The following is a 26,107-nucleotide window of genomic DNA, read 5'->3' on the forward strand; positions in this document are numbered from 1 at the left end:
TAATAAATCTGACTGTTCCTCTTGGAAATACACATTTAATGTCCAGCACATTCCTTGGACTCTGATTGTGAAGAACAACTTACTTTTCATATATCCTCACAGCTAAGCCTTGTATAAACAACGTGGGCAGGAAGAAGGAGTTTCTGGGTCTAAGTAGAGGCCGAGTGAATCTTAGGAATCAATTTTGAATTGTGTGTGCATTCCTAGGAAACAAGAGCATGGCTTTTAAATTACTGGGAGTTCCTGGCTGTGCGCTTACACTGTGTGAGACCTGCGAGTAACGTGAGTGTTGAGGAGGCAGGACAGATACACACGGCAGCAGAAGCGCGATGGATGGCTGTCACTTGCTAAGTCTTCCAAATCCCTGCTTCATGGTGTGGGACAGGTCAGGTGTTTTTGGAAGACTAGAGTGACTAAACCATCACATAGTATACTCTGTTACAAGCCAGTGACACTAGAAAGCAAGTTCTTCTTTTGCAGGAACTTTGTATCTGCTACTGTGCTGGAGGGGATTGCCCGGACCTGGCTTTCCAGGAATTGATGTCCTGGAAGTGAGTGTGAAAGGGTGAGAGGATAAGAAGTGTGGAATAAGCTGCGTATTTAAGAATACACTTCAAGTGTATTTGGATATCCAGTGTGGGACCTTCCCTGTGGAGTAGGAGAGCAAGTCTTAAATGTAATTTAAGGAGAAAAAATGGGTTTGGAGTTTCAAGAATCTCAAGGTTATGTGCTCAATGGGTGTTCTGTTGTGGTGTCTGCTGCTCAGGAGGGAAGTTTGTAATGGTTTATAATAGGTTTGGCTTTCATTGATACTTAGATGGGGGGCGAACCTCAGCAAAATTAGGGTGTTTCTCTGCTGAACTACAAGGGTGTGAGCTCAGATTCAGATGAAGTGCTGCATAGAGATAAAATCAGATTTAGAACTAATTGCATGTTGTGATTCACTGGCCCGTGCTACTCTGCTCGATGCTGGTTTGGAAGCGTTTTGGCTTCCTTTTGGTGTCGCTGGGTTTCCTCCTGAGGAAGAGGAATATTCAGTTTGGTTACATGTGCTTTACACATCTTTGTGGTGTTAGAAAAGGGCGCTTCTGGACACACTGAGGCTTCTGGTGGTTTATTTATTGCTGCTTGTGAAACTTTGAGGTTGTGGGGAATTGATGCAGCAGTTGGATAGTCCCAGACACAAAGGGAGAAGACTGTTAAGCTGAACATATTAGCATTTTGATTCCTAATTACTTACCATGACCAGTGATGATCTCTGTGATGGAGACTGACTTTGGATGAGTGTTGTCTGACACTGGGACAGAAACATTCGCCTGTTTACAAACAGGATTGATTTCACTGCCATCTTAGTGATATATACATGCAATATACCTAGTGTGAATGCTTCACTACAGCAGAAATAGCAAGGTATCTATTGTGGTGGGTTATATTACTTATGTCCCAGTCATGGGAGCTCAAAGTGTGTGTGTATATGTAAGATGTGTATATATAATATACATGTATATGATATACATGTGTATATGTGTCCTAGAATGTTTTGGGTTGGAAGGGACCTTAAAACTCATTTAGTTCCAACCCCCCAATACATACATGTAGTTCTTTTCCTCCTCTTGACTATCATGTTCCTGTGCACAACAAAGCTTTCTTAACATCTCAAGTCCCAAAGATTGGCTGACTGATGCAGCTGGAACAAAATCTTGCAACGTACCTATACTGAAGCTGTGGTAGGATACAGGTGGGTTAGGAAATGCTGCTGCTCTTTGTGCAGTGGGGTTTGGAGATGATCCTGGATGTCCAGCACGTGTGTAAACCCAACTTGACGGCCTCAGACTGAGGAGTGCTGCTGCGTAGTGCGCAGGCATTATCTCAGCAGGCAGTTGTGAGCGTGACTCAGCTCCGCTTCCTGAGAGCATTCATGGCTCGGCACGCGGGGCGGTTGGGTGAGGAATGGGTGCGGATATAAAGGGATAATGCAGCTATTAGATTAACATATGGAGAACCATCTGAAACGGGGAAACAATAAGCTTAATGGAGGCAGCTTTCCTTCATCCCGATGCTGCGTATCCTTCTCCTCCTGTATTTTGTCTCTTGCCCATGACAGTGGGGAGGTGTGTGGTCATGTTGAGGCGGCCATGTGGATGTGTGGCTTCCTCAGGAGGAACATCAGAGGCTTTCAGAAGCTGCTTATATCTGCTGTATGCAAGTGGCTGCGGAGTGTGGCTGCTCAGTCTCATGTTTCCCACTTTGAGTGGGGCGTGAAGATGGTAATTCTGGTGTTCCTCCTCATGCTGGTGGAGAGGAGATGTAATGAACTGCTTTAGGAAGTCTGGGAGCCTCAATAGTGCTTCTGAGACAGCATAAAGTAGCTCTAGCAACTTCCAAATCCTCTTGACTTCTGCTGTTACTTAACCCTTTTCCTTTGGTCTTAGAACTGCAGTAAGAGGTAGAACCGATGCTACTATCCTTAATACAGGTATCATTTTTAAAATGCCTTTGTGTTCAAAAGTATGCACAGATAAGGAGTAATTAGAGCACTACTGTGACAGTTTAATTGCTATTTTTCTTCTTTTTTTTGACTAAATAGTGAAATAGAAAAATAGTGCCATGTTGTCCCTATGTGGTCAGATGTAGAAGAACTTCCTGGCTACAGGGCTTGTACTCTCCTGTTAATTTTCAGGATGCTGACTCTACTTTCCTCTGCTACTCCTACTGAGTCACTGGAAAACATGGATAGTTGTGCTTTTACTATGATCAGTAAGAAGGTGTGAGCTCTGCCTTGCAGCCAAGGTGTTCCTGGCTTTGGACAGCTTCATAAATGCAAAGCCTTGATGAAGATAGGGCTGGATATCTATACAGGATGATGTGTCGAGTGTTGCTACTTCAAAACAGCACGTGATGCCTGGGTAGGTGCTTCCTTATGGCCTGTATTAGGTCAAAGATACAGTGCATCAAGGGCACCAACATTTTAAACTTAGCCTGTACTTCTGTAACTGTATGTTTACAGTTGTTGCAGTTCTGTGACGTATCTTGTGAGACCCCACTCCGAGTACTGAGTCCAGCTCTGGGGAACAGCACAAGAGGGATGTGAAGCTGTTGGAGCGAGTCCAGAGGAGGCCCCGGAGCTGCTGCGAGGGCTGGAGCAGCTCTGCTCTGGAGCCAGGCTGAGAGAGCTGGGCTCGGGCAGCTGGAGAAGACAAGGCTCCTGAAGGGGACACCTTAGAGCGGCTCCAGGGCCTAAAGGGGCTCCAGGAGACCTGGAGAGGGGCTTTGGACAAGGGATGGAGGGACAGGACAAGGGGAATGGCTTGAACCTGCCAGAGGGGAGATTGAGATGAGCTCTTGGGCAGAAGCTCTTCCCTGTGAGGGTGCTGAGGTGCTGGCACAGGGTGCCCAGAGAAGCTGTGGCTGCCCCATCCCTGGCAGTGTTCAAGGCCAGGTTGGACACAGGGGCTTGGAGCAACCTGCTCTAGTGGAAAGTGTCCCTGCCCGTGGCAGGGGTTGGAGCTGGATGAGCTTTAAGGTCCCTTCCAACACAAACCAGGCTGTGGTTCTGTGACATTTCCCTTTGCACTGTCGCTGACAGGACTGTGCTCTGATGTATCCCAGAATGGAGTAAAAATGCCCATGCAGTATTTGCTGATGTATAGTGCAATTTCAGTGAAGTGTGTGCAGGTTCAATCTGCTAGAGACAATGTACCCTACTGTTTCGTGTTTTCTTGTGCTATCTTCTAATTCCCTGCTTGCTGCAGAGAGGCATGTCTGTGCTCCCCATCCCTGGCATCACATGAAGCAGACATAAGGGCCTGGTAGATGGATTATACTTCTGAAATGAATGACCTTAATTTGACTGTAGGCATGTGCTTGATTACTCTCAGTTTACACAGCAGCCGCTATTGCTCTCTCTCAATGAACACTTGTTGCAAGCAAGAGATTGGAGAGGGATAAAGATAACAGATAAGTGGAAGCAAGTGTGTACTCCTGTTTGTTTTCATCCAGGTCAGTAACAGCATTGCAAATGGGGATTGTTCTGAGAAATGATTCCTGTAGGGATTTATCAGATATACTGTTTTTACCTCGTAGAACACATACTGACTTCCTGCAGGTAGCTAGCTGCATGTGAGTGTGATACAGAGCAGTTATTTCCCTCTGCAGAGTAACTTCTCAGTCAGGTCAGGGGTTTTTCAGCTGTTAATCGTCATGGAATAATAACTGGCACTCTCAATTTCCACTCTTGATCCTAGAAAACGAAAGGGGAGGGAGAATTTTCACAACACAAGGATTCACCCTTTACATTGTTCACAGGTTTGGAAGTGACAGTGGGACATGGTCCTGATCTAAAGTTTCTGGTTTGGTATTAATTCGGGGGTAAAACCATTCTGGAATTTCAAATACCATGGTGGGATTTGTAGTTTTCCTCTTTGTCTGTAAATACTTGATTTAGGTGCACTGATAGGACTCTAATTTCGGATGATTTACCACACCTGGCACAGCTTTCTTTATGTTATAAATGCCTTTTCTTTTCTGCATAGACAGAGTTCCTATGGAAGAGGGAAGTAAACTGGATGCAGCTTAGTCTCCAGGAAGCCTTTGTCAGTTGACAACTACAGGCATAAGCGTTGCAGTAAGTTTTCTTTGAAATGTTTGTGCTTCTGGAGTTTGTCCAGTGCTGGCTGTAGAGCACATGGAGGATGCGCTTTGATCCCTTAGTAGTCCCCCAGGACTGAAATCCAATAAATCTCATTAAATACCTGTAGGTGGGTCCAGCTGGAGATAAATGGCTGGAAGCTGAGTCGCAGCAATGGGTCGAAGCACGAATGGGGAGCTAGTGCTAATCCAGTTTTCAAGTATTTACTCTGTTAAAGATGTCAGTCTTACCTCTCCTGCTGGGTGCAAGTCTGAAACTCCCACAAAACATGGAGTGGCAGCTAATCGCTGCCCCTCTACTCTGCTCTGTTGAGACCCCACTTGCAGCACTGTGTACAGTTCTGGTGTCCTCAACATGAGGAGGACATGGAGCTGTTGGAGCAAGTCCAGAGGAGGCCATGAGGATGATCAGGGGCTGGAGCACCTCCTGTATGGAGACAGGCTGAGAAAGTTGGGGCTGTTCATCCTGGAGAAGAGAAGCTGCGTGGAGACCTCAGAGCAGCTTCCAGTGTCTGGAGGGGGCTACAAGGAAGCTGGAGAGGGACCTTCATCAGGGACAGGAGTGACAGGGTAAGGGCTGACAAACTGAAAGAGGGGAAGTTTAAGTCGGATCTAAGGCAGAAGTTCTTTCCCTGTGAGGGTGCTGAGGCGCTGGCACAGGGTGCCCAGAGAAGCTGTGGCTGCCCCATCCCTGGCAGTGTTCAAGGGCAGGTTGGACACAGGGGCTTGGAGCAACCTGCTCTAGCGGAAGGTGTCCCTGCCCGGGGCAGGGGTTGGAACTGGAGGAGCTTTAAGGTCCCTTCAACCCAAACCATCCTAGGAAATACATGGGCTGCTCTTTGTGGTCCGTCTTTGGGAAATGGACCACTGAAAATTCAGCTTTTTTAGTTTTTGTGAACTTGCAAACACTTTAAATTCTACTTTCTGGCCTGTGGTAGATCCCAAGGCTGTTCTGACAATTTTCTGAATAATGCTTTCATGAATTCCTTAAGGAGTTACTGGAATGCTTTCCTCCTTTAGTTTGGGGGGGGAATTGAAATCCAAACCAAAAGGAAGGCTCAAAAAGAGAGAATTTGTGGAATTCTGAAACTTTATCTGCATTTTCAGGCTGCTGTTGTGAAAACATTTGGGTATTTATAGGATTAATCTCTGCATGTTTATGTAATTTGTGCATTAAATGTGGTTTCTGATGTAAAAGCTTGTAACACAAGCAGCCACAGTTGCTGAATTCCAGTTTCATCAGCAAAATATGAACTATCTCTGGGAATATTTTTCTGCTCCATGTAGCTCTGTCACTAAACTGAAATAATTACACTGAGAACTGTTATGTGTAGTCATGTATCCATATACGTAACAGATGGATGAATAACTGAAGTAGCTATTGGCCATGATACTTGAAATTTGGTTTTTTAAATACTGTTTCTTAGCACAGCTGCTTTATTTAGAGAACTGTTTATGTTGGTTTAGCACAAACCTTTTTATAACTTGTTTTTGGAGGTTTGTGGTGGCTGATTGTGCTGGAGGGTGTTGGAGGAGTAAAATGTCTTTCTAGAAGACATGAGAAAATCATACAAATACCCTAATTCTGCTGAGGATCATTCCTCTCAGCTCGCTTGCAGGAAAAAGAAACTATCATAGAAAACCAAACACAGACTCCCAGCCTGGTTTGTGTTGGAAGGGACCTTAAAGCTCCTCCAGCTCCAACCCCTGCCACGGGCAGGGACACCTTCCACTAGAGCAGGTTGCTCCAAGCCCCTGTGTCCAACCTGGCCTTGAACACTGCCAGGGATGGGGCAGCCACAGCTTCTCTGGGCACCCTGTGCCAGCGCCTCAGCACCCTCACAGGGAAGAGCTTCTGCCTCAGAGCTCAGCTCAGCCTCCCCTCTGTCCATTTAAATACCAGTGAGTGAGTGATAAGGGATTTGCAGTGTACTTTATGAACACAAATGGGAGTAAAAGTGTACATAAGCCATATAAATGTTTATAGACTCTTGATTTCCTGAGGCACTCTGTTGTGTGTATCTCTATTGTTGTAGTAGCTGTGTTACTTAAACATTTCTACTATAGAGTTTATATTGAGCCTGAAAACCTGTCTGAACAGTCGGGGCTTGGTGCAGGGGTTTTGGAAGCTCATGGTACGAAAGCAGCATTCCCTGAGGAGTCCTGTGTGTGGAGAGCAATTTGGTGGCATCATGGAGAAATGTCTTCCTCCAGAAGGAACCTCTTGGCTTGAGGTGGCAAGTTCCTAACTGAGTGCTGGCAGTGCTTCCTGGAGGCACAGCTCCTGAGCAGCTTTTACTGTGTTCATCTGGTAGCTCAGGCTGGATATGTGAGAGCACATGAACTGCGATGTGCCTGAGAGCAACTTCCAGCATCCAGATACCTTTTGGAGTTCCAGCCCTGGGTGTTTGTGTTTGCTCTGCCTTCTCCTCCTCCTCGGAACAAAGCACGGAAGTACTGACATCACTCAGTTTGAAGTTGAATGGAATAAAATAACACATGTTTAGGGAACAGAGCTCAATAGCCTGTGGGTCCCAGGAGGAGTAATTGATGCCAAACAAGGAGCTGATGATGCCAGAATGTACCCAAACCGAATGCAGAAGGACCTTCAGCTGTGTTGTGTTAGTAAAGGAGGGCTTTCCTATTTTCCATACATGGAATAAAATAAAGATTCAGAAGGAATAAGATGGCAAACCCTGGTGCCTGTGGTCCCTGCATATGGCTAAATGGACTTGCTGGAAGGGGCAGGAATACAGGATCACGGAAAGCTGTGTCTCCAGCGTGCCTCCCAGCTGATGCTTTAACATCCTCCTAATCCTGGCAGCTGGTCTGCAGGAAAAAATACTGGCAGCAGGGAATGGTTCAGTGAATGTAGCTGGGTGTTTTTGTTGAGGAGTTGTTTCTATTTCAATGTGATGTGTGTGCAATAGTATCTGTAGCAAAAGCCACGTATCAGGAATGAGGTGAAATGAATGGAAGAAGTATCCCTGTAGTGGACTCTGCAGCAGGAAACATCCCAGTGCTGAGCCAGATGGAAGTCGTTGATGATGATTTGAGATTCCAAGTCCTGACGCAGCTGGTGAACAATTTGAAAGGACGTTTGCTTCAAAAAATCTGCTGTGCAGATGACTCCAGTGAGCAAAGTGTGACCCTGGAATGGCTGCGGAGTGTCAAGGCAGTGGCTTGGAATGGCTGGTAAATATTGTCCTCCAAGGGAGGGGTTGCACTGCAGCTGAGTGACTAAGTGGAGAGATGGTTAACGTATCACTTGGGGCAGGAAAGTTAGAGATAAGGGTCTGTGGGAAACTTTAGACTTTCTCTTGACTAAATATAAGGATATTCTCCCAAAATACAAGTGTATGAATAAAAACAAACATCAAAATGGCAAGAAGTGGGGTTTTTGCTTACTGTTTTTTAAGTAATGGGAAGAGCTAATGGTTTGTTCATCAGGTCTTGTTTGACTTGGGGCTCCCAACACAAGAGGGATGTGGAGTTGTTGGAGCAAGTCCAGAGGAGGCCCCGGAGCTGCTGCGAGGGCTGGAGCAGCTCTGCTCTGGAGCCAGGCTGAGAGAGCTGGGCTGGGGCAGCTGGAGAAGAGAAGGCTCCTCAAGGGGACACCTTAGAGCAGCTCCAGGGCCTAAAGGGGCTCCAGGAGACCTGGAGAGGGGCTTTGGACAAGGGATGGAGGGACAGGACAAGGGGAATGGCTTGAACCTGCCAGAGGGGAGATTGAGATGAGCTCTTGGGCAGAAGCTCTTCCCTGTGAGGGTGCTGAGAGAAGCTGTGGCTGCCCCATCCCTGGCAGTGTTCAAGGGCAGGTTGGACACAGGGGCTTGGAGCAACCTGCTCTAGTGGAAGGTGTCCCTGCCTGTGGCAGGGGTTGGAGCTGGATGAGCTTTAAGGTCCCTTCCAACACAGACCATTCTATGACTAATATATAGAAAATAATACTTACATTAAAGCCTATAGAATGCTTTGTGAGGTAATGGTGATGTTCCTCATGTCTGGCCTTGGCTGCTGGATGCATTGCTGGCCTCAGGCTCTGCACGTACCAATGTATATTGCTTTGTATCTTCTGAGTACAATACAAAACTGTCAATGATTTCGACATGAAAGCTTTTTTGCTATCCATTTTCCTTTTAATGTTTCTTCGTGTGTCACATGCTGTTTAATTTTTAATGTTTTCAAGGCTTTTTATTTCTTATATTTTGTCATACAACCATAGATGGGTTTGTGTTGGAAGGGACCTTAAAGCTCACCCAGTCCCAACCCCTGCCACGGGCAGGGACACCTTCCACTAGAGCAGGTTGCTCCAAGCCCCTGTGTCCAACGTGGCCTTGAACACTGCCAGGAATGGGGCAGCCACAGCTTCTCTGGGCAATGTGGTATGAATGCCCTCCAGTTTTCTGCAGGTATCACCCGTTGTCTTGTTCCCGCTGGAATTCCTTCCTACTCGCTGAGCTACCCCTGTTTCACCCTTTGTGTTGGTGGGAAATAGTGTTTATGTTTGGAGACTTGTAACTGGGGCAGATGGAATCTGTAAGCACTGCAGTGATGAACTGTGAACTCTCATCACTTGTTTGTGGTATGTGGAGGCTGAATCACTTCTCTAGCAGAGGGCATCCAGTAGATCCAGAGCTTCATCCACCTCCTGCTGCTGTGCTGTCTGACTCTTGCCTGTTATATTTACTTACCGTGACTTGGAGGTGTTGGTTGTTTCCATCAATCCATTGCTTCCTGATGCTGCTCTGACCTTCAGTGGGGTGGACTTGAGAGACTTTTTTCAGCTCCTCCCATCTGAGACTGGTGTGTCCTGTGTTGGTGTGGTTTCATTTTTGGTTTTTCTTCCCGTGTGAAGGGTAAGTGGTGCACCTACAAAAGTGATTTTGCTCATTTTGTTTTTGGTAAGTTGGTTTAAATATTAAAAAGCAGTTTGTGGCTGCTTTTAGCTTAGTTCTGTAGGTATTTTGAGTCAGAGTTCCTCTAGAAGGTATGGCTTCAGCCTGGCAGTCTCTAACTGCCTCTTCCTTCACAACCTTTCTCTTATGGACTTCCCATGTTTTGGGCAGCAACATACAGAAGAGCAACTTGGAATTCTGGTTGAGACTGGGATTTGCTTACAGACACAGCAGCTGGCATTGACTGTCTAAAATGAGTTTAGTGACATATGACAAAGCACTGGGAGGGGTGGAAGCAGTGGATGAAGATCCCTTTCCCTGAGTGTTCAGTTATTGAACTCTTATGGTGAGAAAACAGTCGTTCTTGCTCCCAAGTGAAGTGGCTGGAGACGAGAACAGATATTTTTGTGGCTCAGAGCACAGACAGTAGTTTCCATCATGCATGAGTCAAACGAGGCAAAACAGCAATCCCAGACTTTTGATGTAGAGCCAAATATTTGTTTAATATTTATTATATTGCACTTTATTGGTTTTGTTCTTGAGTCTTGCACTGTTATTAAGAGTCTAAAAGGATTAAAGAAATAAAGTATTAGACATTTATCTGGATTATAGGGACATCTGCAGTTACATGAGATTGGAATGCTTTACTGCTAAGCATTACTGACCCAAAGAGCTCCAGGACAAGATAAGGGGCCAGTGGACAAGCGAATTCTTTCAGTGCTGGCTAATACAGAATTCCTTCATGTAAGGTCTTGGTGTGTCTCTGAAATGCTGATTATGGGAATTGTTCCTTACCTCCTTATGGTAAGACAAGGGGGGATGGCTTGAACCTGCCAGAGGGGAGATTGAGATGAGCTCTTGGGCAGAAGCTCTTCCCTGTGAGGGTGCTGAGGCGCTGGCACAGGGTGCCCAGAGAAGCTGTGGCTGCCCCATCCCTGGCAGTGCTCAAGGGCAGGTTGGACACAGGGGCTTGGAGCAACCTGCTCTAGTGGAAGGTGTCTCTGCCCTTGGCAGGGGTTGGAGCTGGAGGAGCTTTAAGGTCCCTTCCAACACAAACCAGTCTGGGATTCTATTTATGAAGGGAGTAAAATGTGATGCTGGATCATTGAAGCACAGGAATAGCCTATCAGTTACATTTCCTTCTCCTTACTTCTCTAGAACAAGCATAAAAATGAGTGTGGGTTCAAAGGATTCCCCTTAGGTGAGAAACACGGAGTTCATATGGATACGAGCTCCCTCGGACAGTGCGATGAGGAAACGCCATCACTAGTGGCAGGGCTGATGAAGAGATCCTAGCTCCCCGCAGCCTGGAGCGGGTGGACAGGGACTCTTTGTTCAGACCAGCTGCTGGAGCCAGCTCTGCTGCTGCTCTGGATGCAGCAGGAGGCATGTGATGTCTTAGTGCTTGGGGGAGAAACAATTTTTCCCTGTTTCTGCAAAATGCCTCTCTTCTCATGCTGTTCGAGTCACTTCCAGTCCGTTCTTCCATGTATTCTGGTATAAGATACAACTCTGGGGAAAGGGATTGTGTATTTCCCATTTCTGCACCAGCCTGGCTGTTGTGGGAAAGACAAAGTGTTGGTGGATCAATAGCAGCTCTTAGCAGGTAATTCTTCTCTCTGACTGTTACTTGTAAGGAAGCAGAACAAGTTCCTTGGGGATTGTTTGATTCTGGAGCTGTGCTCTCTCTCTGTACTTGCTGTTGGAGGCAGCTTGAAGGACTGAGACAAATAAGGTGATGGCAAGTAAAAATATATTGAGTAAGGTTTGATGTATAAAACCCTAAAACTCCTTTCTTTGCTCCATAAAATTTCCTGAGGAATTTTGGTTCTTCTTTCCTTTGTAGAAATGCTGAGCAGGAAGAGCAGTAGGAATGAAAACTTCTTCCCATCACCCTGTTTTCCCCTTGCTTTAGGCTTTTTGCTCTGCATCACCAGCTCTATATGGCAGTAAATAGTGTCTTGCAGGGGCCATTCTTTTGCTAACTATTTCCACAGTAGTTTGATAGTGGTTTTATTGTGTCGAACTTGATTTTTATAGACATTGAAATGACTATTAAAATATAGCTGTGACATTAAGCTCACTGCTAGAGAAATGCTTAGTAAAAGGCACCCTCATTGCAATATTGTGTTGGGTGCAATAGAGACCTGCTGCAATAGCAAGGGAAAAGCTTGAAGCAGGGGACTGAAGTGTCAGGTATCTTCAGATGGAGCAAAGATGGGTGTAGTGTGGGCGTGTTTTGTTAAAAACCTCATGCAGATATAACTGGGTTTCATTCTTGCTGGCGTTTACATAGCAGCAGCTGGAAGCTGAAAAAGGTGTTGTCATAAATCACAGAATCCCAGCCTGGTTTGTGTTGGAAAGGACCTTAAAGCTCCTCCAGCTCCAACCCCTGCCACGGGCAGGGACACCTTCCACTAGAGCAGGTTGCTCCAAGCCCCTGTGTCCAACCTGGCCTTGAACACTGCCAGGGCTGGGGCAGCCACAGCTTCTCTGGGCACCCTGTGCCAGCGCCTCAGCACCCTCACAGGGAAGAGCTTCTGCCTTGTATCTAACCTGAACTTCCCCAGTTTAAGTTTAAACCCATCACCCCTTGTCCTATTGCTACACTCTCTGATGAAGAGTCCCTCCCTCCCCATCAGATGCTGGAAGGCTGCAATATTGAAGGTTTTTGCAGAGCCTTTGGGTAGAGGCTGTTTTGAATTCAGTTAATTAAAAGCTCTGAAGCCCTTTCTTCAGCTGCACCATGGTAAGCAGAGGGCACCCTCAAACACTGTCTTTGCCTTCTTTAGGATGTTGCCTGTAGAACTACCATAGCAAGAGCCGAGTTATCACTTCTTAGTGTCCCCCAGTGAGAAGCAGGAAATTGAGGGGAACATCTAAGCTCACTTACTTTATGATTCTGCATTACAAGAAGACAGATGCCGAGACATCTGCCTCTAGATAATGTTTTCTGTTTGTCTGAATCAGCAGCTTGCTTGTTCTACAAAGCCAGTGTTGAGAGCTCGGGGTGCTCTGATTACTTCTTGCTCCCAGTGTGTTTCAGTTAATGGACTTTAATATTAAAAATTGATTTGAATGTTCTTGATTGTGCTTCTTGTAAGCTATGGATTATGACACATTATTAATGCTGTTATAGTCAGTAATGATACCTTTTCTTTAACACTAGCTTTGTACCCTCAGTACTTAGTGGTGAAGTACCATGAATACAAATGAAGTAGGAAGAAGGAGGAGGGAGAAAGCTGTTGAAAGAGTGAGTTGGCATCTTACTTCATTAGCTCCCTAAAGATTAAAGTATCTGGCTTAAAAGGGAGGAGGAGGAAAAGTAAGAACCTGGAGTTGATTCTTGGAAATCTTGGGTAGCTCCAGAACTCTTTCTTTTTTTATTTAGTTATTGCAGAAGAGACAAGTGTGCAACTTGTTCTGACCTGCTCAGGTTCTACCTGCAGGATTCAGCAGCAGGATGGTTACGCTTCTAGAGGCACCATAGAATGGTTTGAGTTGAAAGGGACCTTAAGATTATCCACTTCCAACCCCCTGCCAGGGGCAGGGACGGCTCACACTAGATCATGTCACCGAAGGCTGTGTCCAGCCTGGCCTTGAACACTGCGAGGGATGGAGCATTCACTACTTCTTTGGGAAACCTGTTCCAGCGCCTCAGCACCCTCACAGGAAAGAGCTTCTTCATGTCTAACCTGAACTTCTGCTGTTTCAGTTTAAACCCATCACCCCTTGTCCTATCACTACAGTCCCTGATGAAGAGTCCCTCCCCAGCATCCTTGTAGCCCCGTTCAGACACTGGAAGCTGCTCTGAGGTCTCCACACAGCTTCTTTCTCCAGGCCGAATATGACTCAAGGTTGGGGATTGCTCTGGATTTATGATGTTTCCTCACCTAATTAATTCCTATTGAATAGTGATAAGACACCAGATGTGTTGCAGAACATGTTGCTCCCCTGTGTTGCCATCTGTTGTAAAACCCAACATGTCTAGTTATGTTTATAGAGACTTGGGTGGCCCTTTGCTCTTTCTGAGCTGTGCTTAACCAATGATGCTGCGCCTGTGCTTAGGTTCTCCTCTAAAGGCAGAATCTATTCCTTTGTGTGTCTTCTGGCTTCCTCTCAAGCATTTTGTGCCCTCACTTTGGAAGAAGGATCCCTGAGGTCCTTTCCAACCTGTCATTCTGTGATTCTAGTGTTAAGAACAAACTGTTAACCAAGTTAAATGACATGAGGAATGATAAAACACAAAGCGCCTGAAATGATGGTCTTTAATAAGTCTTGCTGCAACTCCTGACTTGTACACTTCAGTTTTCTTCCTTCTCCATTAGCCTCAGCTGTAAAAACTAGAAACTTGGCTGAGTAAGTAACAGAGGATAAAGGAGTTTCCCTCATCCTGAAAGCATCACCGTTCAGAGAAAATAGGAGGAAAACCTTCAGGTTTCTTTTAATATAGAGAATTTGCAGGAGACTTTGCGTTCAGCTCTGCAGATTCAGTCTGCTTTTAGGAGAAAAGCACAGTTATTTTGATTCCTTCCTAAAGACAGTGTAAAATAAAGCTGGTAAGGTGTTAAATGTGGCTTGCTTTCTTTTAGGAGCATGGAATGATTAATACAGCCTTTAATGCGGAGTAATTCCAGGGAATATTATTTTTATGGTATCTTAAGATCTCTCAGTTCTCATGCAGTCAGAGAAAAGCTTTTTCAGTGTATGTTGATGGTGCCTTTGTTGGCTCTTTCCTTTTACTCCCCTTCTGTCACCTCTCTGTAATTCTTCTAGTGCTGCACTCCTCATTTTCCTAACGTGTGCAGATTAATGGGTGCAGTTCAGCAGAGGGGTTTGGTTTGTATTCTGTGGCAGTAATGGGGTTTTAGTGCAATTACTGTAATGCCCTATTCATTATTCCTTTCTTGATCAACTCCTAGAGTTAGAAAAATTGCTCTTTCTATGCCCACACCAATCCTTTTGCTTTTGGCATTGCAGTACTTCAGTGTAGATGCGCTTTGTGGTGCCAGTGGGAAGAGGAGGGGAGCACAGAGAGCCTTTACCTGGAGAATTGCTCTTCTAAAAGCACAGCTGATGAGGAAAACCACCTTTGGTGGCACTGAGATGTTTTCCTGCTGCATGAGAATGGGAGGAGGCTTCAGGATGGTTTTGTCAATGTGAATTTGTGCTTTGTTTTCTCATTTGCCACCCTATTTCTGCTCACTGTTGCATCTTGGAGCTGGAACCTAAAGTTCACTGATGTATTTCTTGGATGCTCTTCAGCCTTCATGTCACCTTGACTGACATACTAAACCCATATGCTGCTAGCTTTGTTCAGTGCAGATCTTGAGGGCCTCCACTGCTCTTTATGCATTAGCAGCATGTCCCCTATAATTGGTTTCCCTGTCATGGAGAGTTTTGGTTCATCTCTGTCTTTATAAGCGGGTTGGATGTAAGACTGCACCTGAAATGGTCTGTTTGGAAGCAAGTGTACCCATAACATGGTTGTCAAGGAAATATATTTGCAAAATCACACCTATAGATAGTAATAGGCCCTCATGGCTCTTGATTAAATCAGTCACAGCTAATGATGCTTGGGACTGGAAAATAAAGCTCTCTAGGTCATTGTCCACAACTTTGAGGAGCTGCTGTGGTGGTTCTCTTCTGCAGACTAACCTTGTGAGTATGACTTGAAGAAACTGGTCACATGCATGTGCCTGGGAGGTCCATAGCTTGTGCCACAGACATCATAGAACCCCCTTTATCTTCTCAAGGGCCTTCTGGAGTGAGAGCAGTCCTCCTGGGACGAAATCACCTTTACATGTGACTCCCTTGCTCATTTAAAGCATGAACCTGATACTTCATCGTAGTGCAGGCTACAAGGTGAGGGAAGTGACACTGGGTTGCAAGAGCCTGTGGTAACTCCTGTGGAAGGACAGTGTGTTTGTAGATCAGAGAGCAGAATCTTTCCTGAATAACAGGGGCTTTGGTATCTTTTTCTGTATTGTCTTTTAAGTAACCTCTATCACAGATCCCAGCCTGGTTTGTGTGCAAGGGAACTTAAAGCTCCTCCAGCTCCAACCCATGCCCCGGGCAGGGACACCTTCCACTAGAGCAGGTTGCTCCAAGCCCCTGTGTCCAACGTGGCCTTGAACACTGCCAGGGATGGGGCAGCCACAGCTTCTCTGGGCACCCTGTGCCAGCGCCTCAGCACCCTCATCATAAAGCTTGTTCCTTTTGCCTGAAATAAACCTGCCCTGTTCCAGTTTAAAAACCATGTTTTCCTTAAGGAGAAAACACACTGTAAATCTCATTTTCCTGTGTGGTAAAGGATGACAGTGTTTGGTTGCAATAGAAAAGCTTAACGTGTCTTTTCAGTTGAAGTTTATTAGAGAGGAAAAGTACTTTGCATGGATGAAGAGCATTGGGATGCTGTATTACTGTTAGCTGTGAGGTTAGCTAGGTCTTAGTCATCAGTCTTCTGATGCTGGAATAACCAAGCTCCTTACCTTGGTTTTTCTAACTTTGGAGGCTGCATAAGTCCTTTGCTAAAACAGTGACCCTGATTCCCAGTTCAAGCATGATGGGGACCTGTTGTAAATATTCCTAATGCTTCATTTAGCTCAGAGCTCTCCAAGCTGGAAATCTGTCACGCTGAGACTTGGATTTTCCAAATGAAGCAAAAATTAATTAAAAGTAATAAGAATTTTGAAGTTATTCACCAGGTCTTAAAGTATTTAAGATGGTGCCTCAGAATACAGTTGATCAGACAAAATGTAAGTACCAGTTTCATGCTTTATTCCTCCAAATCGTCTTTTTAATTAAAGCCTTGTTTGCTCCAATCAAACATTTGATCTGTCATAGCATCTTTTGATGCCACTCTCCATAAAGAAATACCCTGAGAGGGAGTTATCTCCTAGTTTACATCAGAGCATGCAGTGTAGTTCAAGCCTTGGTTTGTAATCACAGGGGTGGAATGCACTTTATAGTTTGAAGCTTTGCTTCATGATCTGTCAGTGCTGTTGTAAGCCAAAATGAGGATGTTTTGTTGACATATTTTTCACATATGTGTATCTTTAAAGCTAAGTCTTCCTCCTATGGCCATTGCTCCTCACTCAGTTCAGGGCAGTGGGAGCTGTTGTGGGCAGTAATTATCACTTGATGGCTGCTTGTCATCTTCTGTCAAAAGAATTGGTCATTACAGTGATGCTCCTGCTCCTTGACCCTCCTTGTTATGAGAGACAGCAGTTAGCACCCTTGGATGTAAATTCTCATGTCTTTTATTCATAGCTGCCTTTGATCCTTAGTGTTATTGCATTTAAATGCTGGAGAATGCTGAGCTGAAGTGTGAATTGACTACAGGATTGGTTTGAATCTGTCATAATGTGAGATTTCCCTGACTGGGGTATCTGGTACAAGGCAGTGGGGTTGCTTCTGAGAGTCCTGAAGGTGGAAAACTCGAGTTAGATTCATGTTTGGACATGTCGATCACCCACTCTTGACTCTAGTCATGGCTGTGAGTGTTGAAGAGATCATAGAGTCATAGAGGGGGTTGGGTTGAAGAATTCTCTTCTCCTGCAGAATAGCCATTATGGCTTTGAAGTATTCTGCACCAGATACCTAGGAGGAGGATTTAGGGTTAATAATGAGAAACTTAAATCCGTTAAACCAGGAATAGCCACCTTGGCTTGTTTTAATGTTAATAAAACTATATTGGCTTCTAAAACCTTCATTTAAATACTGTTACTATTATAGAATCATAGAATAGTTAGGGTTGGAAAGGACCTTAAGATCATCCACTTCCAACCCCCCTGCCATGAGCAGGGACACCACACACTAAACTATGTCGCCCAAGGCTCTGTCCAGCCTGGCCTTGAACACCTCCAGGGTTGGAGCATTCACAGCTTCCTTGGGCAACCCATTCCAGTGCCTCACCACCCTCACTGTGAAGAACTTCTTCCTTATATCTAACCTGAACTTCCCCTGTTTCAGTTTAAAGCCATCACCCCTTGTCCTACCACTACAGTCCCTAATGAAGAGTCCCTCCCCAGCATCCTTGTAGCCCCCTTCAGACACTGGAAGGCTGCTCTGAGGTCTCCACACAGCCTTCTCTTCTCCAGGCTGAAGAGCCCCAACTTTCTCAGCCCGTCTTCATACAGGAGGTGCTCCAGCCCTCTTATCATCCTCATGGCCTCCTCTGGACTTGCTCCAGCAGCTCCATGTCCTTTTTATGTTGAGGACACCAGAACTGGACACAACACTCCAAGTGAGGTCTCATGAGAGCAGAGTAGAGGGGCAGGATCACTCTTAGTCTCTGCGATGCACTTGATTTTGTTCTTTTCACCCTGAAGTGTCCTCTAATGATAATCTTATACTGTGTACTATGTTTTCTTTTCCATATTGCTTTTTCTAGCTCTTTTTGTTCCATTTTTGCACTCAGATGTATTTCTTTTTAACTCTGAAGCCTGTAGTCTGTCAAGCAAGAGGAGCACCACAAAGAAAAGGACCAAGGCAACCCATCTTGTATTGGTGGTTGTTAGCATTTTAAGCTGGAATTGGTAAATTCTGGGGAGAATAAAGAGTAACTCCTGGAGGCTGCAAACGAGGTCATGGTCGGAGACTGTGCTGGGCACAGTGCCCTGTCCTCGTGGTGGGATTAGACCTTCTTACCTGCCCTCTTGGATGTTCCTTGTGCACTTGCTGCTAAACAGATTATCAGATTTGAGGTCAGGAAAGTGTTTTCGTCCAGTTACCAGTCATTATGGATGTAATTTATAATGTTGATCTGTGTAATATGGGCTTTAGCCTGCTTAGGAATAGGAGAAAATTGGGTGGGTAAGTGAAGGTGTCTCCTGGGTCTGATGTCTCATTGCTTTATAACTGCGGCTTTTGGCCTTTTGCTGTAGGTTTTAAGTTTGAGGGGTTTTTGGAAGTGCTTTGTGACCTGTAATGAGTCTAGTACATGCCATTAATGTCCTGTGAGCTCTTTTGGTCTGACCATCCGTGAAGGTTTCCTGCAAGAAGGTTTGTTTCATGTAACTTACCCAGGTCTTCCTGACCCAATATCAGTGTCCCACTGGAGTGCCTCTGACCAGTGCTGCACACCAACCCTGTCCCTGGGAATTGATGTAGAAAGAAAAGTGACTGGTTATCCAGGGGGTGGTAGAAGGTTTTAAGGTGACTGTCACGTTCCAAGAATGCTTCCACTCTCTAAAGACTTATGGCAAGTAATAAGTTCTGATTGTCAGGCACTCTCAACAAGATGGTCTTAGACACTGTGTTCTGGAAGGTGTCTCTGAAAGGGAGGTCTGTGCTTAAAGAACAGCCCTTTGTACTGGAGATGTGAAGACAAGAAGTCTGTAGTGCCTCATGGTGATGGAGGAAGGCTACTTTTTCCATTTCATTAGTGAAGAACAGCATATAAACCACCTCTAAACTTGGTAACCTCATTGGAAGGAGTAACTACAGTTGCAGAACTGTGCAGAAACTTGTGGGTCAACCTTGACCATAGTTATGGAATCCATAGAACCCTAGACTGGCTTGTGTTGGAAGGGACTTTAAAGCTCATCCAGTTCCAACCCTCTGCCATGGGCAGGGACACCTTCCACTAGTTCATTAACTTCAGTCTTGTGAAGCAATTCAAGTTACTGCTTTTGGTCATAAAGACCCTACTTGATATCGGAAGGTTGTTGCTTACAGGAAGTGTGTTCCATATGGAATGTTAAAGGTCTTACTTCAGGAGTTGTAACGGGTTTGTTTTCCAGATTATTACTATTTTTACCCAACCAAACCTGGTTTGCAGTGCTGTTTGTCAGATAAATTCCTGGCTATTGCTAAGCTCAGTGCTCAGAGTTTCCAGATTTTCTTTTGGGAAAGGCTTGGAGGAGTGGTCTTTGAGTTACTTATTTTTTGGTTGTAGTTTATTGTCTTCTGAAGATAGCAGTTCTCAAACATTCTGCTTTCTTATCAGCCAGGTCTTTGAAAAAAAAAAAACCCTTTGTGGTTTCTATTTATTGGTTATGTTGTCATTTCATTGGCAAGGGGGGTAATGTGTTATCTCTGGTAGTATATACCTCATGAATTATCTCTGTAGTATATACCTGGCTACTGTTTCTTCAAAGCAAACCAGTTGTTCTCTCCAGGATTACTCCCTGGCCAGAAGTCTGTCTGAGCACTGGGGTTGAGCTCCTCCAAGGAGCTGCAACTCATGACCTACAATGGAGTCACTTGTAGACTATACACAGCAGCAAGGTTTGCTATTGAAGTGCATCTAAACAAATGAGAGACTTCTCTCTCAGCCCAGAATCCTTTGTCTTGCTTTAGGTCTCCAGTATTGGCACCAGCTGTGTGCAACGGGAGGGTCCTTCAGGTTTCTCATGTGTTGTGCCTCTTGCTGCTCGGAGGGGTTGGTAGGACTTCAGGCTGTGTCCGAATTCAGCAGTGGAAAGGGCAGTGGGTTTCACTTTATTGTCACCCTGCTTGTGACTGGAGCAGCTCAGAATCATTTGTGAAAACAAACCCATTTGGTGAATTTGGAGGCTGTAGTGGTGCAAGTTGTGGATGCTGTCAGGGCTTACTAATGAGTTATCAAGTATAATAACTTGATTATAATACTCTAAAATGGGGATAGAACCGGTCTGTCCCGTGAATACTGTGCTTGATGTTCTCTGGCACTCAGGAATGCTGAAATCAGGTTTTAATATAGTATGCATGCGGTGAATTAATGAAGTGGCTGAGAAAACGTTCTTTAATGTGAGTGGTGGTAATTTGAGTTTTCTAAAGACACTTTGTAGGCTTTCTGTGGTTGAGCTGACAGTGGAAGAGAGCACAGTTCATTGCAGAACTGCATAAAATTGACACAAAGTGCTGGGAGATGGGCGAGTACAAGAAAATTAATTGAATGTATTGTGATGAAGAAGCAATGCGTCATAAATGGAGTGAGGGACTGGCTTTAGCAAGGGGATTTGTGGCTTTTTGGGGCTTGTCACAAGGTGAAATATTAATGGATTAAAGGACTTTAATCTGATTTTTTTTTTTTTTTTTTTTTAACAAAATCCTTTGTTGTGAATGGCAACCATGAGTAATTAAAACAATTATGTGGAGGAACACGAACTGTGGAAGTTCTGTTGTCTTGCATGTGCTAACAGTGATGTTTCCTCTCTCCAGCTCTCTACAACTACGATGCAAGGGGACCGAATTCCCTACAGATAGGTGACACCGTGCACATATTGGAGACATATGAAGGTAGGCTCGAAAAACCTGCCTTTAAAAGCCTTGGTTTTGCACTTGTGTTCCTTTTGTGTTTGTGACCTTATCTTCCCGAGTTATCAGGTGATGAATTACCTACTTTCTTGCTAAAGGGCAAACCACATTATTCCTAATGAACCCAGAATTAACCAATGCTAGATGGGAATGAAGATGCATGTGGTCGATACCTGGTGAATAACCATTCCCTTTTCTATGGAAGATGGATGTTCACACAGCTTTATTTGTATGGGTCAATTGTAGCATCTACCTACGTAAAAGAAATGATAGATGCTTTATGGATGCCCTCAGGTAATGCAGAAAAGAGCTTGCTGCTAGAAGAAGTTTAATCTGAATTTGAAAGTTACCTGGGTTCTAAATTATTTATGTCTGTCTTATAAGATGGGCACATGAGTTACAGTGCCATGGACTGATTTCAGGCTTGTCAGATGCTTTGCTTGTTTTACTGTGAAGCTGTAGAAACACTACACGTACCAAAGTGTTTCCCTCTTGATCTGTGTCAAAGGGAATTTGAATGTTGAGTTTGATGATCAATGGAAGGTGAAAATTGTCATAACACTCGTCAGCTCTTGCTTGATCCGGGACCGAGTCAAGCAAAATACATCTCTTTCATTATATACTTGACTTGAGGCTTTATGGCATACTGCAGTTTGGAGAGGTATAAGGAATGTAGAACTAAACTTAGTTTAAAATATTGTAATACATTTTGTCTTGTGGAAATGTGATTTACTTTAATATATGGATTTAATTTGTTTCTCTAGACATTGATCTTCTGGTACCTCTGTGTGATAAATTTGGTTTAGGTATTGGCTTAATAGGATGTTTTTTATTGTGATATTTACTGAAACAAACAATACTATTTCAACAGAAGTAACAAGCTCTACTCATCACTGTGCAAATAAACTTTGTCATTATTCCTAGGCTGGCATTTTCTTACAGAGCTCAACTTGCCAAGTTTGACTTCAAGCAAAGTAATCTTCCCTCTATCTGACGTTATATGCTCCAATAAAAGTCTAATAATGCAAAAATTCACATGCAAATGGAATGATTTAAATATTATGCAGCTTTGTACTTTTAATATATAAATAGATTTATTTAATGAATGTGGGAGAAGCTCTGAATCCTGAATAGAGTACATGAAACCATATGAAATGATGACTGCTGCCAGCTAAATGGGACAGTGGATGTGACTCACTTTTCCCCTAGACTTGAATAATAAAGCCCTTCACACCCTCCTGGTTGTTTGGCTTCAAGCACATGGGATGAATTCATGTTAAAAGAAATGCAAATAAGTTAATGTTCTTCCAAACATTTCATACAATGATTACTCATTACGTACCTGCTGTGATGGGAAATTAGATGCCATAATTCTTATCTCCCTTGTTCACAGAGCTGCCATTATTAGGTAATTATTTGAGCTCTTTGATCGCCAAGCTCCTCAATATGGAATTTGTGTAGATTGTGCCCCAGGAGGTTTCAGGCCATGTGTACTGGTGTCCAGGTGTGTGCCTGGGAACTTCCCTGCCATTGATCCCATCTGTGTGAGGGTTGTGTTAGGCTGTGGGGGGATGGATCAAGCTGAAGAAAAATCCCCTTATAATGGAATCATTTAGGTTGGAAAAGGCGTTTAAGGTCATTGAGTCCAGTGTAAAGGTGGGTGCCAGGAGGATGGTGCCAGACTCTTTACGGTGCTGCCCAGTGACAGGATGAGGGGTAATGGCCATAAACGAAAACACGCAAGTTTCACCTCAACATGAGGAAGAAGCTCTTTATGCTGTGGGTGGCAGAGCACTGGAACAGGCTGCCCAGGGGGGTTGTAGAGTCTCTCTCTCTTGAGACATTCCAAACCTGCCTGGACACCTTCCTGTGCAACCTGCTTTAGGTGGCCCTGCCTTGGCAGGGGGTTGGACTGGATGATCTCCAGAGGTCCCTTCCAACCCAATCCATTCTGTGAAATCCACCATTAATTAAGGGTGTAATATGAGCATGGACAGAAAAGTCTTTTGGAGAGTCAGTAATGCCTTTTTTGCTGAGTATCTGTGATTCTGCTTCCCAAAGGTCTACACCCTTTCCCTGTATTTAAGGTTGTGGGGGAAAAAATTGGCTACCCTCATTGGTATCTGCTGTATTATGTATTCTGCTATTGGCATCCTACTGTAGAATTGTTTTTGGAAGAGGTTTTTGAAGTAATTCTCAAGTAAGGAGTAGTTCTGAAGGCTTATAGGTGTCCATGGGTTTTGAAGTAGTAGATTGTGGGGTTGATTTATTTGTTTCTTGTTTTCCTTTCTTAATTTCCTCTGAATCTGCAAGAAAAACTTATGGTAGACCTTTGCTCAGTTGGCCTAATCTCTGCTGATGAAAGATACTGAGAAGTTGGGAGGGCTTGGCCTCATGCCTAGTATAGAAGACCTATTATAAGGACAGGTAGGTTTCTGTAGCATGTTGCACTGCTACCATGTACTGGAATGGATTGCTAAGATGGACTTTGCTTATGTGCTTAAAATACTACTTATTTTTTACCTATCTGTAGAACTTAGTTTGGAATTTGTTTCTTGTTACTAAAACATTTTAATGTGTTAAATTTTAATGAGAAACCACTTTTTTTTTTTCTCCTCTGAATGCAGGAAAAAGCTTTTGTGACTAATTCAATGTGCAGGTCCTGTAAAGGACTTCTTGAACACAACCTGTATTTTTACAGGAGTTGGGATTGGAAATGAATGTGCACATTTGAGCAACCTGCTGTAAAGGAAGGTGTCCCTGTGCATGGCAGGGAGTTGGAACTGGATGAGCTTTGAGGTCCCTTCGAACACAAACCGGTCTGATTCTGTGATTTTACTGTTAAACCTTCAAGCTTCTGTTCTTTCAGGAACCAAAGAAAAGATGAAGCAACTTTCTCAAGTCATTGATGTTCACAGTTAAATTAATGTATTTCTATCAGGTAGGATTACAGACAGCTTTACTTTGCAGGTAGAAAACTTCCTGTCACTCCTCCTAATATGAGCCTTACAGGAAAAGCTGAACAGCAAAGCTTATGACTTCATAAATACCCTTCATCCTGCAGGAGAGAGGGACTGCATTTCATAGATATCCCAAAACATGTATTTGCAGTGTTCTGAATTGGCACTTCCCACATCTTTATTGCCTTAATTCTGTTTCTTTACATTATTTGGCGGAATGGGCAAAAGGGAGCATCTGATCAATAAATGTGGCTGGTTAAGGTGAATAGCAATTAAAGATAACAGTTAATAAGCATCAAAGCTAAGATTGAACTGTTATTTCTAGTGATGCTGTAGGGAGTTTGGGTTCCCAAATAAGTATTTTCAGAGAAGTTATTCCTGATTCTGTTGGAACACTTAGTTGTTGGTTGCAGGGTTTTAACTGTGTAGTAAATAGATGCATTGTTCAAGAGAAACAAGAGTAAATAGTTGAGTGTCTTGCAGCTTTAACAGACACAAATATTTCATTGGTTGCTTTTCTTCATTGGACATTTATGTGGATGCATTTTTCCAGCTGTTACATCCCATGATATTTGTAAGGGTGAGGCTAGAAACCCTGTAACACATCAACAAGCCACTTAAAAGCTCTGGTCACTTTAGAAAAGTGTTTTTGGCATCAGCTTGTTTTCCTATTTGTCTGAAACCAAACTGGCTGTGAACAGAGTGAGAGGGATCTGGAGCTCTGTGCTACGAGCTCCAGGGAAGTGTTGGACACCAGGTGTTTGCCCTCTTTGCCCTCAGGCTTTGGACTTTAAATTTTTTTTCCATGATGTCCAAAACTGCTGAGGTTACAAACTGAACAACTAAAATTAGTCAGAGTCATAGTGTAGCTTGATAGGTGCATTATGATACCTTCTCAGTGTCATTACAAGCTCACACATTCCTCTATCTCTTACATTCTTTAGTGTTGAGGACTAGATGCTGCTCGCCTAAAGCAGAGGCTGTATTATACTTGTATAATCCCAGACCAGTTTGTGTTGGAAAGAACCTTAAAGCTCCTCCCGCTCCAACACCTTCCACTCGAGAAGGTTGCTCCAAGCCCCTGTGTCCAACCTGGCCTTGAACACGGCCAGGGATGGGGCAGCCACAGCTTCTCTGGGCACCCTGTGCCAGCGCCTCAGCCCCCTCACAGGGAAGAGCTTCTGCCTCAGAGCTCATCTCAATCCCCCCTCTGGCAGGTTCAAGCCATTCCCCTTGTCCTGTCCCTACATCCCTTGTCCAAAGCCCCTCTCCAGGTCTCCTGGAGCCCCTTTAGGCACTGGAGCTGCTCTAAGGTGTCCCCTTCAGGAGCCTTCTCTTCTCCAGCTGCCCCAGCCCAGCTCTCTCAGCCTGGCTCCAGAGCAGAGCTGCTCCAGCCCTCGCAGCAGCTCCGGGGCCTACTCCGGCCTCGCTCCAGCAGCTCCACGTCCCTCTTGTGCTGTTCCCCAGAGCTGGATCAGGGCTGCAGGGGGGGGGTCTCCCCAGAGCCCAGCAGAGGGGCAGGATCTCCCCCTGAGCTGCTGGTCTGACAACAAACTGTGTGTGGTGGGTCAAAGGAAAAAATCCATTTTCATAGAATCATAGAATGGTTTGGGTTGGAAAGGACCATAAGATCATCCAGTTCCAACCTCCTGCCATGGGCAGGGATGCCTCACACTAGTCAATATCTTTAATTCATGTTTTTGAGGGAGCTGGTTGGTTTTGTAGTGACTGTCTGTCTGTGGAAGAGAGCTGCCCTCATCTTACAGATGGGGAACTAAGAAGTGGAGTAGTTATGTCTTGACTGGTTGATTAGAGATGACTTCTTGTGTTTAAATGACATTGTTCTTGTATGTACATAGTCAAGGCAAGACTCAGCACCTCCAGTTGAATCAGTGAGAGTTAGCTCTCTCAGACTGGGCTCCCCACTGCATCGCTACAGGCTAGACACCCAGCAAGAACTCCATTTAGGTGGTGGCTGCCAGCGAGGAGCCTGGTTGGACTTGCTTGGCCACATTAGGACCTTGGCGATGAGTAAGAGTGCAACCAGTTCTCCAGGGCAGATTTTGGCTGCTTTCTTATCTGCAGTATCTTGTAGCTCTTGTTGCTTGCTACAGAGAAAGCAGAGGTTCAGTGCCGAGGAGCTTTCTTTGCTGTGGGTTTTTAATGTGCAGGTGCAGCACGATGTCCTGAGTCAGCAGGGAAGATGGGATGGGAGAAGTGAGGTGGAAGAGGTGATATGGTTGGATGTTCTTTAGTTTGTACAGTGTGTTTGATCAGAATCATGGTGTTTATCAGCTTAGACTCCAGAACTTCAAAATACCAGTTTGTTCATATAAAACTGAGGGAATTTAGTTATTT

General features: G+C 44.6%; 1 protein-coding gene across 1 annotated transcript in view; it reads left to right on the forward strand.

Annotated features, from left to right (window-relative positions):
* The first annotated feature begins 2,135 nt into the window (after window positions 1-2,135).
* The window catches only part of LOC104412106 (dedicator of cytokinesis protein 1-like), an 85,321-nt gene continuing 61,349 nt past the window's right edge, over window positions 2,136-26,107 (forward strand). Inside the window, exons 1-2 of the mRNA XM_010022710.1 lie at window positions 2,136-2,307; window positions 20,694-20,771. Of these exons, the coding sequence (XP_010021012.1) occupies window positions 2,136-2,307; window positions 20,694-20,771 (250 nt within the window). The remainder of the gene's footprint in view (window positions 2,308-20,693; window positions 20,772-26,107) is intronic.

The sequence above is a fragment of the Nestor notabilis genome, unplaced genomic scaffold, assembly GCF_000696875.1.
Source record: "Nestor notabilis isolate BGI_N333 unplaced genomic scaffold, ASM69687v1 scaffold7949, whole genome shotgun sequence".
NCBI classification, from domain to species: Eukaryota; Metazoa; Chordata; class Aves; order Psittaciformes; family Psittacidae; genus Nestor; species Nestor notabilis.